Below are 15639 nucleotides of genomic sequence, written 5' to 3' on the forward strand. Positions count from 1 at the left end.
AAATGAATGTTTTGTCTCCACCTTTCCCGTGACTGTAGTTCTCATTATTTTTCTTTTTTTTTAAGGGCCACACCCATGGCATATGGAGGTTCCCAGGCTAGGGGTCTAATTGGAGGTAGAGCTGCCAGCCTACGCCACAGGCCATAGCAACACCAGATCCCAGCCACGTCTTTGACTTATACCACAGCTTACCACAACACTGGATCCTTAACCCACTGAGCAAGGCCAGGGATCGAACCTGATACTTCATGGTTCCTAGTCAGATTCCTTTCTGCTCTGCCATGACCGGAATTCCTCATTATTTTTCTAATTGGCTACAAGAAGCAGAGCAGTTCTGCACAGTACTTGTAATAGTGGTCCTCCCTGTCCTATTCATCTAATAGGTTTGCTTAAGCAATTCTCCATTAGTAGGTTTTCTGTGGGTAACTTTCATCAGGTGAAGGGCATTCTGTTCTATTCTGGTTTTATTCATGCATGAAGCTGCACATCGTCAAATGCTTTTCTGGCATCTACTGAGATAGCATACTTTCTTCTTTATAAATATTGTGAATTATGTACATTGGTAAGTCTTCTATGTTTTGAACTAGTTTTTTACTCTGGTAAAAGCCCTTTTTGATTGTAATATATTTTAATTTTTGATTTTTATTTACATCAGTGTTTACGAGTGAAAAAAAGCCTGTGTGTAACTTCCCAATATATAGCAAAACAAAAAATTAAACATATATACATATTTTTGCATTATTTGTTAAAACTCTAAGCTCTTTCACTGTGCTTTGCCTTTACATATGCTGTTCCTCCTTCCCAAAAGCCTTTTCCCTATTTTCTTCTAAGCAAAAATTCCTGTTTAATCTTTTAAAGCAAAGCTCAATTGGTACTTTTTTTTTTTTTTTTTTTTTTTTGGCTGCACCCATGGCATGCAGAAGTTCCTGGGCCAGGAATCACGCCCATGCCACAGCAGCAACCTGTGCCACAGGGTGACAATGCCAGATCCTTAATGCTCTGAGACACAAGGGAACTCTGGTACTTCTTTTAAAATAAAAATTAATCCACACAGAATTAATTATCCTGTAATCAATGCTTCCATAGCAGTTTTCATCACTATTACATTAAATTTACTTGCTTGTAAATGTTTCCTCACTTACCAAAGTAAAAATGGTGTCTTCTTTTATTCTTTATTAACTCCCCAGAAGCCTAGGTCATATGTTCATTCAGCATTTGTTGAATGAAAGAAGTAATGGATGATGTAAATAAAATTTGTGGTTTTTTTTGCTTTTTAGGGCTGCACCTGTAGCACATGGAGGTTCCCAGGCCAGGGGTTGAATCAGAGCTATAGCTGCCAGCCTACACCACAGCCACAGCAACGCAGGATCCGAGCCGCATCCGTAACCTACACCACAGCTCACGGCAATGCCAGATCCTTAACCCACTGAGCGAGGCCAGGGATTGAACACACAACCTCATGGTTCCTAGTCAGATTCGTTTCCGATGCGTCACGATGGGAGCTCCTAAAATTTGTTTTAGATAAGTCTGTATTAAGTCATTCAACAAAGTAACACCATCCTCTGGTTATGTTAACCAGACTTTCAAGATTGAATTTTTAAGAAGAATAGGTTTTCTTAAGGTAGCCACAATGAAACCAATTTGCCCTACTAGCAATTTTAAGGATTCACTGAGTAATTCTAGGGCCAACTAACCTCTCTCAGAGTTCTGATAAAGTGCATGTTGGCTGAGAGGCCCCATTCAATCCACTGTTCTTCAGGTGCTACTAGTCAGCCATTAAAGTCATATATTATTTTGAAAGAATTTATCATCCAGGACGAAGACTTGTTCTCAATGAACAATTTTCTTTCAGAAGTACAAACATCCTGTTACCTTCTCTCTCCAAATAAATGAGTTTGAGTCTATGGTAGACTGTTCCTGAAGTCAGGAAACATAGCTCAGAAAAAAAACACATGTCAGCAATGTTATCTGTGTGGGCTGTAATATGAAAAGAAAAAAGAAATCCTCTTATATCAGAAAACCTCCCTAAAATATACCCAATTCAATTTTATGTGTGGTGGTATGTACCATGGTGAGTGAAAAGATGCCATTCATAGTCGTAAGAGACTAAGAATCCCTGCCAGCCAAAGATAGTAACAGAGGCTCTAATTTAGAATCTACGGAAGAAAACACTAAATAAACAGAATGACCTTAGTCTTAAAATCTTTTTAAAGCATCCAAAATGCAAGTCACCAAATGACCTCTAATTTTAGAGAAACATTATATAACTAAAGAACCAACATTCTATGGTGATTTTTGAATAACTACTTCTTTCACTTAAAAAAAATAAAAGCATTTTATTTTTACAGATTTTACATCAAATGGCAGAGCCTGGGATTAATTTTTTTTCAGTTTATCTGTCAATTTCAAAAACTCACTAGTGGAATAAAGAGCTTAATACAAGTATGCAAAAAGGAAGCCCCATGAGGTTTTCACCAGGATGAAATGGGATTAGCCTTGTAGTTCTTATAGTCTTCTTCACAGAAGAATGCAATTTCAGTTTCATTGGCTGAAAAAAATAGAGAAAAGAAAATGGAAAAAAGATTTAATGAAAACTAGATTTTAAATAAGTATGGAAATCCATATTACTTTGTTTTAGTGCTTTAGGCGCCTAAAGTTAAAAAAAAATGAGTTATTTGTTTGGTTTCACATTTCACAAAATCAACACGAAGTTGTAGTTATAAGACTCTAGAATTCAACTAGCTTAAAAGTAAAAAGAAATATAACCCAAAAAAATTAAAAACAAGAATTAACACAAGAATCTGGTTTTTAGGAAACTATAAAACTGCTCATTTATACTTCTCTTAACAGTCCTAGAAATAATAAGCCTTTATTTTTTTTTTCAAATTTGCTACTCAGTTACTGGAGGAAAAGAAAAAACTCTTCTTTTTTTCTCTGAAATTAGCCTGTAGGTATAATAATTTAATACTTAGAGGATCAGTAGAATATTTTACAGATCACTTTACATTCTCCCTCATGACCCATCAAAATATGTGTCTGAAGAAGTTAATTTTTTGTCTGCTTATGATTAATTCATGAGGCTTCAACAATATGCAAAGTGAAAGACACAAATTGGCTTCTACCGCAATACCTTCAAATACCTCTAATTATTCACAGGGGATACAGCACAGCTAAAGGACCCACAAAGGTTCAGAGCAGTCACAATTCTTTCAACCTAGCAGGTCAAGGACTCTGTCTTCTAAAACAATAAGTCAGCAACATTATTAATTCAGACTGGAGACAAATCTGATGGAAAGCCTTCCAATTATTAAACATGCGATTCTTTAAGGTGTTATGCCAACAAGTTCCACATTCATTTTTTAAATTAAACCAGAAGTTAATATAGTCTGCTTAGCTTTTACAGAAAGAGAGAAAGGGCCTTCAGAAATCTTGACAAGAAAACAGACAAGATTATTTGTAATGAATACTGATCACTCAATTAACATATCCTCTAAAAACAGACAAGTAAAACTCTTCAAGCCAAATAAACAGGATAATAAGGAAGGATGCCAAGGATTACCACCAGGTCTTCTAGTTTACAGCTCTCATCTCATCATTAGAATTTATCACAGAAGAATGAAACTGAAGAGCTTAGCACAACATTTCATTAAAAATTTTTTTGCTGGTTTTAAGAATAGCAAACTTAATGTTTCTCAAACCTAAATTACCTATGATCTTTACAGAAAATATAGAAATGTTGAAAGAAAAAAATAAAAATCACCCATAATTTCAGATTCTCATTCCAGCCCTAAATCTTACATCTTTAAGATTAAATGAAGATTAATCTTAATAAAAATCAGGTTACAACTCTTGTCACAATGAGCCTGGATTGGGGGGAGCGGGGGGGACAGACAGAGCAGAAAGAAATTAGGAATCAGTGAGAGGGGCTATAAACAAAGGCACCCTGGGCAAACAGTAAGTTAATGTACGGTTAAATTTTATAAGAAAATATTATTTAAAAGAATGGCTAAGAGGCTCTACACTTAGAATCAGTAAAATGTTGAAAGGGGGGCTTCAAAAAATTCCATATTCAATGAGAAGATATTTTGAGATCTGTCCTTTATATAAAAAGCTCTTGGGGTTTCCTTTTTTGAAAGGAAGCAAGCCCAAAGGTAGACCTACATAATTTGCAAGTGGTTCTAATATCATCCTCCTAATGGAGAATGAGCAAAAGCACCCTGTTCTTAATAATCACAATGCAAGGTTGCATCCACGATGTGCTATTTACATACAGAACTTTACACAGTGCTTTGCCCACACAGCACTTTGCTCAATACACACGAACTGTAATTACAATTTTCACTTACTGCAGTTAACATTTATCTGCACCCCTTCTGAGGAACTAATACAGTGTACGGATCATCAGTACACCAATAACAGGTTCAGAATAAACAGATATAAAGAAAGAACTGACAAGGTATTTTTGTTTTAACACTACAAGTTCTCTTGGGTCTAATTAACTTATAGATCAATCCATTATTTATGTAATACATATAATATAGGCTCAAAATGAGATCATCTAAGGTAAACATTTTATTTTCAGATGATTTTTTTCAGGAAAACTAGACTGACAAATGGGTTAAACTCAAATGCTCCGGGTTGATAAAATTTTTCACCTTCAACAAACTACAGAACAATACACAAGTTAAGAGTTATTCTGAAGAGTCAAAAGTAAGACATAAGATCGATTTTAAACTTTAGTGATGTGATTCTCAAACAGAAATAGAATGTAACTTTTTAAAAAAATCTATAAAACTGTCAAAAATATTTGAATGATTTCATGTACTTAAAGCACAAATATGCTTGCCAATTAAAGTGAAAACAAATTACAAAAAGATTTTCAAGACCTCTATATAATCACCTTCTCCACAATTATCCCTTAAATTCCTGTTTCCCCAATTCTATTTAAAATGGCTCCGGAAGAACCCTCAGGAAGTCTGCCATGTGCCCGTCCCCCAGGGCACCTGATTCTAAATTAAATGTGCTGCAGGCGGCAGTGCACTCAGGTGCATAGCGCCTTGGCATGTGAATCTGAAATGAAGGTGCGTTCTCAAATCCAATAAATACACTGCCAGCTCAATCCCTTTGTCTTACTATCAAATGAAATCAAGAACCCTCCAAATACATTTGTGGATCATTTTAATACTGACTTTGAAGTTTAATGAAATGAACACAAGCCGGGACACTCAAAACTGTTGGACACGAAATTAATAATTAAGAATTTTATACTGTTTCCATTATACAGCACAGGGACATACCCCTTGAACAGGAAAATATGGGTTAATGACTCTAAATGTTTAAAATATAAGAAAAACCTATTTTAAATGTAAAATCTCAAGAAAAATTAAGAGTGATGTACTTAAGCTCCTCAACTAACTTATTGCAATAAACTCACATATCAACGAAGGTTTACTATATAGTTTCTAAATCCCTAGCTTTCTACTAGTTGGGACCAAAGTCGTGTGAGGCACAGCAACTGAGGAAACTAAGGAAAGAGACTGAGACAAGTGTCCTGGCTATAGGACACAGAATTAACACATTACAGGGCAGACTGTAATGTGATAACAATTACAGATTATTGGCAAAAAAAAAAAAAAATGTACAGGAGGGACATGGTGTGATTTCTGCCACAATCCGAGACTAAAAGGACAAAGTTTCACCCTGTCTCCTGCTCCAAGATTATATCCTATTCTTGCAAGTTTCACAAAATCCTAAATTACAAATCATTCAAAACCATGCTCACAGCTTAGTTATATTTCTAACTTTTCACCAGAGGAGGTCAACAATCCAACAAATAGTTTACAACTGCCGTGCCTTTTATTTCATATTTGCTTGAGGATCTGTTCCCAAGCTGGCAGAGAAGATTTCAAACTATCCTAAAGACAACAAAGAGTAAAATGAATTTAACCTTTGATAGACTGGACGCTGGGGTTTCTACAACCATGAGGGGAGGGCAAAAAGGGAAGAGTCATGTCTGGGAGGTTTCTTCTGACCCCCTGGCTCTGGGGGACAAATTCCCTGAGCCCTCCACCTACTTTAGCAAGGATGTTCAATGTGAACCATCGCTGTTAGGATGTTAATGTGAACAGTCCATCTTAACATGCTCAGCAAAGGAGGAAAGCATGTATGCCCCCAAGATATCTGTACCCAAAAGAGAACAGGAAAGGGACCCAAACCTTCAGGAAACACAATCAAACATGATCCTGATAAAGGAGTGGGAGCCAAGGAACCTACACTATGAACCATCCACCCAAGATAACCGAGAGGTATTAGGCACCAAGACTGCAAACAGGAGTGACACACAAAATGAAAACAAATCACAAGAGAGTTGGGAATTATTACGGGATCTGGCTTGATGCGAACTTTTCCCACAGATAAGCACTTAGGGCTTGGCCCACTGTATCTTGTTTTAAAATATTTCCAATAAAACATAATTGGCTTTAGAAGAGTTATCCTGCTCCAGTTTCCTTCCTCAACCAGAAAAGATTCAAAAGATAACAGGAGTAAAATGTAGCAAAATGAAAGAGATAAAATATCACCCCCCCCAAATATTTAACATGCAAATTTATTACTTAGGGAAATTAGCCCATTAAACTATAATTGTTAATAACAAGATAAAAATCTTTAAATTATAAATAAAAATTGTAGGTAAAGCCTTTTTCTTGCTTCCACAAAGCAAATCTTTTTACTTATGTATTTTAGAACTAAATCCACAAGCAAAAACTTCCCCTGATGTCAGATGTAGAATACACAATTGGGATCTGCAGTGCAGATAAAAGGCCAAAGAATTTCTCCGTGAGAAAAGACATCTTCAAACAAGTTTGTTCCTCTAATTTCCTCTCCTCATAGTCTCTCTTTTCCTTTCATGATTTTTACAGAAAAGTCATAATGATACATTTGTTACATTGGCATTATTCCCATGGCAACTGGCTGTGATAGCAAAAGTGACAGCTCTACAGCAAGATCAAGTGGTAAGAAAGGGAGAGAGTGATGACTTAGAATTTTTCTCTTAAACCTCTTAAAAACCTAACTGGGCATGGCACCAAGAGAGGGAAAATTCCCTAGAAAAATCGCATACTTTTACAAGGTATCACTTTTATAATTCTCTGCTCCCACTTAGAATTTTGTGTTGCTCTCCAAGGACCATCAACTCCTTCCTGTGTATAATAACTGTGGCCTCTTCTCCAGGGTACAGCAAAACTGCTCTGGGCAACAAAAGGGAACATGCAGGAGCGGGGATCACTCCCCATAGGAACCAGAGTCACCCTGGACCAGGGCTGCACACTGGCCAAGGCAGGAGAGCAGTTTCAAGTACCACCCTAAAGCCAGTGGAGAACCCACAAAAAGGATCTGATTCTAATCAAAGATCTGTGGCCTTAAAACAATGACAAAAAGAGGGATTTGATGTATACCTTTATATGTGGTTTGTTACATAAGTCTAAAATTAATGACAATTAAACCAACAACTGGATGTTTTAACAAATTCAAAACATGTGCCAACTGCCTTCTTCAAAACAGTTTCCAAATAAACTAAGTATTTTTGAGGGCCTTTACATGCACTGCTGCAGATGTTTTGATATACATTCTTTTACTCACTGCTATGACAACCCTCTGAAATAGGTTTGATATATAAAAGTAGTTCAGAGACTAAATGGCTTCCAGGTGGCCACAAAGCAAGCCAAATGCACAGCCTTCATTTAAACCAATTTTCTCCGAATTTAGGAGTTTATTCCTTAAAATCAGGTCCTTAATTTACAAGCAATGCATATAAATTGTAGAAAAAACCTGAAGTTACAAGAACAATTAGATAATACAGAGAAGGGGGGGGAAATCAATTGCTGGCAATGTCACTATCTAGTGAAACCATTTCTAGTTTTAGCATATCATCTTTTCTCTATATACAGATGCACCCATGTAATATGGACATTTAAAAATAGTAATAGTAGCACACAATATAGTCTATTTCCATTCAATAAATGAAGCTCTACATCAACAATTTGCAAACAGGGAAGATGAGAGATAACACCACCACCCTTCTGAAGGCGTTAACACAACCTCAGGGGAGTCACATCGTTGAGGAAGCACATCCCTACTGGTTTGGTAATAGATTCAACAGAAAATTAACTTCGAGAAAGACTTATTGGTCAAATTGTCCCACAGAAAGTTAAAGGTTACACCTCTTCCCCAAAGTGGCAGGAGAGAACATCCACTTCCTAACGCTCCCTCAGCTACTGCCCCTGCTCTTTACATCTGCTCGTCTGAAATGATCGCCAAAGATCACCGGGATGGTGAGTGGCAGTCACGTAGTGAACCCAAGCACTCTGACTCCAGCCTCTAATTCTTAACTACCAAAGTAGCACACTACGCCAAACAGTATCTATTTTCAGGTACATTTCCTTCATTACTAATAAAGCTGAACTATTTTTCATGTTAGCTATTTCCTCTATCAGCAGAATTTATTTTTTATACTAGTTATAAGAACTTTTCATAAAGTCAAGCTAATAACTTTTTAATTTTTTTATAGTTTATTCCCCCCTGCAGCATGGGGAAGTTCCAAAGCCAGGGACTGAACCCATACCACAGCAGTGACCCCAGTCACAGCAGGGACAACACCAGACCCTTAACCTATTATATATATCTCCTGTTTATGTGGTCAAATCTATCATTTCTACCTGCTTTATGGCTTCTGCCTTCAAGGTCATGCTTGGAAAGCTCTTCTCCCAAGATTAGAAAACTATTGAGCTACATTTTACTTAATTTTTTTTTTCTTTTTCAGCCGCACCCACAGCGTACGAAAGTTCCTGGGCCAGGGATCACATCTGAGCCACAGCTGCGACCCACATCACAGCTGCAGCAACACCAGATCCTTAACCCATGGTGCTGGGCTGGGGATTGAACCTGTGCCTCTTCAGCGACCTGAACTGCTGTAGTCAGGTCCTTAACTACCTGCATCACAGTGGGAACTCCTAAACAACTTTTTTTTTCACATTTAATTCATTCAGAATTTATTTTGAAATAGAGACTGAAATAAGAATTTAAATTTTGGAATTCCTTTGTGGCCTACAGCATAACTATGCAGGCCTGTCACTGTTTCAGCTCTGGTTTGAAATCTGGCCCTGGAGCTTCCACTTGAGGTCAACCAATTTAATATAAGAAAAAGAAAAAGAACTGAATTTTATTTTCCTGAATGTTTTGGCAAAAGGCCAAACATTATTTTTCTGGATAATCCATTCTTTTCCCCACTTATATGAGATATTAAACTTTTATCATACTGTGAAATATTTTTTTTCAGCTGTTTTTTTTTATTTCCCCATTTTTTTCATGTTTTTGTTTTGTTTTGTTTAGGGCCGCACCCAAGGCATATAGAAATTTCAAAGCTAGGAGTCGAATAGGAGCTACAGCTGCCAGCCTAAGCCACAGCCACAGCCACAGCAACGCCAGGTCCAAGCTGCGTCTGCGACCTACACCACAGCTCGCAGCAACATTGGATCCTTAACCCACTGAGCGAGGCCAGGGATCGAACCTGAATCCTTATGGATACTAGTCAGATTCGTTTCCCCTGCACTATGATGGGAATTCTGATTTCCCAGTCTTTTCTATGGAGCTGTTAATTCCTATATCAAGACCATTCTATTATACTCAGTATAGTTCTCTGATTAACAAACAGTTGTTAAGTGCCAACTGCTATAATAATATGATAGTAATTGAAGAAATAAATTGTTTTTTCAAATAACAGCAATCGGTCTTATGAATTCACAATATGGAAAGACACTAAATCTAACCAATAGTATAGACTTAAACACAGAAAACAAGTCTAAGATTACATAACAAGGTTATTTAAAATCCTATTAAGTTGGAAGGTATGTCAGAAACTCACTTTAGCCACATTATCATTTAAAAATGAATTCCTGACACATGTGACTATAATAACTCAATAAAACGTCTGTCCAAAAAAATGTAAGGCTTCCTAACATGGACCTTATGAACCTTAGAGTTCTCCTTAACCAGTGCACATGAAAAATTAGGAAGTAGGTGTGATTTTGTGCTATTTAGAGTCACTGACCACAAAGGTATATCTGAGGCATAATGCCTTCAGCTGCTCAGATGTCTCAAAATCTTCATCCTGCCTCCACATAGTCTGTAAGTGTACATAAAAGTAGAATTAGAGTGACATCTAATGGTCACAAAACATGTCACATAGCATTTCTCAAAATAAAACTAGAAGCATATTCCAAGTTGAAAGGCTAAATCAGGCAGGTTTTCAATTGCACACACTAGGCTCCTATTTGAAATCCCATGACTTGGTTGGCCCGGAGTGACCTGTATGACTCAGAAACCATGCTGCATATTATACAAACATCTCACTTCATTATTCCACATTAGTTCTACCAGGCCCACTTCTCTCAAACTATCAGCTCAAATGATGCTGATAAGAGTGAGTAGGTTATTAAATGAGTAATAACCTGTCAATCACTTAAAATAATATCCTCAGCAGAATTCTGAGCATAACTTCTGGAAAGAACTATTTGCATTCTGAACATTTGGAAAGCAGATATCTGCTGCCCTCAGTCAACGGATGTGAATGTACATCATTCTCATCCTCCTCTGAATAATTATCAGGTAGTGTAAAGAGCACCAAGGGTATCATTTACTTTGCTGTAAGTTTATCCAAATATAATCAGCCAGGCATCACCATACCAGCTGAAAAAGCCAGTGCCCCTCCAGCTATACATGGCACATGCACTCTTTCTTACCGATTCCAGCTGCTTTCAGGGTGCTGTCTTCTTTTAAAAGGAGTTTGTCATCATCTTCCAAACTTAACACAAGTTCGTTTGTCTAGAAAAAAAGAAAATCTGCGTTTTACTAGTACTTATATGTGTTTCATATTTGGTAAGATTCCTCAAGGACACTGAATTGTGACTTAGGGTCACAGCAATGCTCTCAGTCACATTCTGCCCATCCCTGTAGGGAGAGAAGTGAACAGATACACAGTGAGTACCTACTAAATGTACACACACTGAGAAGACAGTGCTGTAGCGTGGAGCTTTGGAGCTGGAGCTGGGTTAAAATTTAGGTTCCAACAATATCCAGCTGTGTAGTCTCAACAAACTACATAACCTCTTTTAGATTCAGTGTGCTCATTTATTTAAAGGGGGGGGGGGATTTGCATCTTATTGCCCTGTGGTGAGGGTGAAAAGAGATGAAGCATATAAAACCCTCGGCACAGTATCAGTCACAGAGGGAGCACTACCTTAGCTGTCATTGTTCTGTTATCATCACATCATCATCATCTCATCCTCATAATAATCCAGGAAGAATTAGAGAGGCTAAGATACAGGCCTAGAGTACATGGCTAGTCAGCCAGGGTACCGAGGTTCCAGCTCTGAACTGTCTGACTTCTGAGAGAAGCAAGTTTGCCTGGACAGCTTGAGGATGGCATACCTAAAAGCATTGCCTTAGCTAACACACACTTGGTCCCATGTCATGTTAACTGACATTTCTCATGGGATTTGGGGTAGGGGTAGATGAGTTTGCTTGTCAATGCTCTTCACAAACACAATTAAATATCATAAATACAAAAGGGCTGCTATCTTCCCCTGAGCAGCACCTAGCAATGAGGACTAGTTGGGCACCCAGTCCCACCCATCAACCAGAACAAAGTCCTTTTAGCAACAGATTCTCTTTCTGGAATATGGCTGAGAGGGAGGCTCAACAGAAGGCAGCTCCATGGTCCACAACTTCACTCACTAGAGAGTGCAGGGGCTAGAACTCCAAAGCACACAGATTAAAAAGGAAAAAAAAAATTTACTAAAAAAAAAAATCATTTTAGGAGTTCCCTCTGTGGCACAGAGGGCTAATGATCCGGCTGTCTCTGTGGAGTCATTGGTTTGATCCCCAGCTTGACACAGTGGCGTAGGCTGCAGCTCTGGTTTGAATTCCACACCTGGCCCAGGAACTTCCATATGCCACAGAGGTGGCAAAAAAAAAAAAAAAAAAAAAAAAAAAAAAATCGTTTTAGAATAGGTAATACTCACAATGTAAAATTCCCTAGGTAGGAGTTCCCATTGTGGCTCAGCGATAACAAACCCAACTAGTATCCATGAGGATATGGGTTTGATACCTGGCCTCGCTCAGTGGGTTAAGGACCTGGTGTTGCCATGAGCTGAGGTGTAGGTCAAAGATATGGCTCACATCTGATGTTGCTGTGGCTGTGGTGTAGGCCAGCAGCTACAGCTCCGATTCAACCCCAAGCCTGGGAACTTTCATATGCTGCAGCTGCAGCCCTAAAAAGACACACACAAAAAAATTCTCTAAGTACACATGGACAGAGTGAGAAGTCAGTCAGTCTCCTCTCAACTCCATCCATCAGCTCTCTAGTTCTGCTGAGAACTTATATTAATTTCGTGTATTCTCCCAGAGGTCGTCTCTGTATGTGTACATGCAGGCAGGGATTATATGTAAACTTTTTCACACAAATCATTACATAGTATATGCTGTGTTGCAACACCTTACATTTTTCTCTTAAAATATATTTTAAAATCACTCAAAATCAGTTTAAGACCTGCCTCACAATTTATTAAGGTTGTAGCACGTTCCAGTGAAGGGATTCTTTCTCCCTCTCTCACTCTTTCTCTCCCCATATAGATGAATATTTAGGCTGCTTCCATATCTCTTCCTACCATAAACAATCCTGCAACAAATATCCTTGTATATGTATCATTTTACATATGTAAAAGTTTTATCTGCAAGATAAATTCCTAGAAGTCAAACTGTTGGGTCAGAGAGTAAATGCAATTTTTATTTTGCCAGATACTGCCAAATGACTCTCCAAAGCAGCAGTATCCATTTATACCAACGCAACCCATCACTGTTTCCCATACCCTCTCTGACACAGCGTTATCAAAATCTTTCCATCTCTGCCAGTCTAGCAGATATAGATGAATAGAGTCTTAATTTGTATTTATTTTATTTTGAGTAAAGTTGTATTTTCTATTTTTTAATGGACTTGTAGGATAATTTTTTAAATGGAATTGTAGAATATCATCATATTCTAAGAAAATTAGGCCTTTTCTATAAGTTAGAGCATTTTCTCCCAGTTATCCTTCATTGCTCATTTTTCTTTTCTTGTGTGTGTGTGTGTGTGTGTGTGCGCGCGCGCGCGCGCTTTTTTAGGGTCATACCTGCAGCATATGGAAGTTCCCTGGCTAGAGGTCTAATCGAAGCTACAGCTGCCAGCCTATGCCACAGCCACAGCAACACCAGATCTGAGCCACATCTGCAACCTATACAACAGTTCATGCCAGTGCCGGATCCTTTAACCCACTGAGCAAGGCCAGGGATAGAACCCACATCCTCATAGTTACTAGTTGGGCTCGTTACCGCTAAGCCGCAATGGGGACTTCCCATTTTTCTTATCGTGGTTTTTTTTTTTTTTTTGAAAGGTGGTAACCTTCTGAATTAAATAAATGCATCAATCTTTTACTTTTCCAGCCTACTTAGACTAAGATTATTTTTTAAGTTTCATGTTTACATCAAAAAAAAAATTTTTTTTCTTTCTTTTTTGGGCCACACCCACAATATATGGAAGTTCCCAGGCCAGGGATCAAGTCTGAGCTGTAGTTTCTACCTACACCACAGCTGCAGCAATACCAGATCTTTAACCCACTGTCCTGGGCTGGGGATTGAACCTGTGCCTTCACAGCAACCCGAGCTGCTGCAGTTGGATCCTTAACCCACAGCACCACAGCAGGAATTCCTACATCAAATATTTTAATTAACTTCATCTTTTAAACTTTTAATCACAGAAAATTTCAAACATACAATGTATGCAGAACAGTACAATGAACTCTCCATGTACCCATCACCCAGCTTGAACAAATTATCCACTCGTGTTAATTTATTTCATCTCTTTCCTCATCTATGGGTTTCATTTTCACCCTTAAGTCATTAATCCAATGGGTATTTGTTCTGGCATAAAGAAAAAGATATGGATTCAATTTAACTGTTTTCTAGTTGTCTCTCCAGTTGTTACAAAAACATTTATTAATTCTCCATAAATTTGAAATATAATATTTACTATATACTAAATTCCTATACAAAACTAGGTCTATTTCTGGACTTCTAATTCTGTGACACTGAAGTAATGGTTCATGTTACAGAACCACACTATTTTAATTACTAAGTTTTATATCTTAATATATGAGTTAGTCACTCTCATTTCTTTTCTTTCTTTTTTTTTTTTTTTTTTTTTTGTCTTTTTAGAGTTGCACCTGTGGCACATGAAAGTTCCCAGGCTAAGGGTCAAATTGGAGCTACAGCCACTGGCCTACAGCACAGCCACAATACCACCAGATCTGAGCCGCATCTGGAACCTACACCACACCTCACAGCAACACTGTATTCTTAACCCACTAAGCAAGGCCAGAAATCAAACATGCATCCTCATGGATACTAGTCAGATTCGTTTCCACTGAGCCATGACAGGAACTCCAAGTCACTCTGATTTCTCTTTTTCCTGACTATTCTTTGGTACTTATTTTTTGCATGTTACTTTTATAACCAGTTTCTGCAGCATGTATATGATTACAAATACATATATACACACAACTGTTATTATAATTTTATTGGGGTAGCATTAAATTTGTAAATTAAACACAAGAGAACTGACACCTTCATAAAGAAAATGCATAGATCTTAAGAGGAATTTAGTTTAATGAGTCAGGACAACTGAATACCCTCACTGGCATTTTAATGTTTTCTTCTTAAAGATCTTGCACATTTCTTAAAAGTTTATTCCAGAGTGTGATTTCTTCCTTTCATAATCTTTCAATAAGGACAGCTATCTGGTTGCTGAACTCACAAAATACAAAACAGAAATTAGGGGTTTTATTTCAAATCTTTTTGATAGGAATTATTTTGACTTTACAAGTAGCCTACTGATTACATTGATAATATACACACACATACACAAATACATTCTCTTGATAAACATAAATCATATCATGGTAATTATTTGCACTGTACATACTATTGATTCATTCAATAAATACTGAGCTCATTGTCCAAACAGGAGGCTCTGGTAGGAAGGTATCTAGTCACCTTTTTATTGTGGTGATGGCAAAAAATTTCTGTGGATACCTGGTAACTGTCATTGAGAAAGTCTTTAAACCTAGAAGATTGGGGAAATGGGCAAAGTGTCTTTTATGAACAAGTTTTTTTGTTTGTTTGTTTTTTGCTTTTTAGGGCCACACTTGCGGCATATGGAGGTTCCCACTCGGGGTCCAATTGGAGCTACAGCTGCTGGCCTACACCACAGCCAGCAACACAGGATCCGAACCACACCTGCAACCTACACCACAGCTCAAAGCAACACAGGATCCTTAACACACTGAGCAAGGCCAGGGATTGAACCTGAAACCTCATGGTTCCTAGTTGGAGTTGTTTCCGCTGTGCCATGACGGGAACTCGTATGAACAAGTTTATTAAGACACAGGACTTATTTGGAGGTCTCTCCTTTGACTAAAGAAGGAGACTAATATTGTATCTGGGTTGGAAAACTTGCAGGCCCTGAAAATGAGTAGAATGCATACAGGGAAATGA

General features: G+C 37.8%; 1 protein-coding gene across 4 annotated transcripts in view; it reads right to left on the reverse strand.

The window, feature by feature from the left end:
• Positions 1 to 2316: 2316 nt before the first annotated feature.
• The window catches only part of C15H2orf76 (chromosome 15 C2orf76 homolog), a 60025-nt gene continuing 46702 nt past the window's right edge, over positions 2317 to 15639 (reverse strand). For 3 of the 4 annotated variants that reach the window (XM_005671633.4, XM_003133285.5, XM_021074829.2), the window contains exons 6-7: positions 10794 to 10875; positions 2317 to 2548 (exon numbers count right to left, since the gene is read on the reverse strand). In XM_005671633.4, coding sequence (XP_005671690.1) covers positions 2472 to 2548; positions 10794 to 10875 — 159 coding nt within the window. In that variant the 3' untranslated portion in view covers positions 2317 to 2471. Of the gene's footprint in view, positions 2549 to 10136; positions 10178 to 10793; positions 10876 to 15639 lie in introns of those variants that run through there. The other variant, XM_084999088.1, reaches the window with a different exon arrangement.

Source organism: Sus scrofa, chromosome 15 (assembly GCF_054392235.1).
Source record: "Sus scrofa isolate SSC_HxYL_T2T_F1_AM1 chromosome 15, Sscrofa_HxYL_maternal_Yorkshire_Landrace_v2.0, whole genome shotgun sequence".
NCBI lineage: Eukaryota > Metazoa > Chordata > Mammalia > Artiodactyla > Suidae > Sus > Sus scrofa.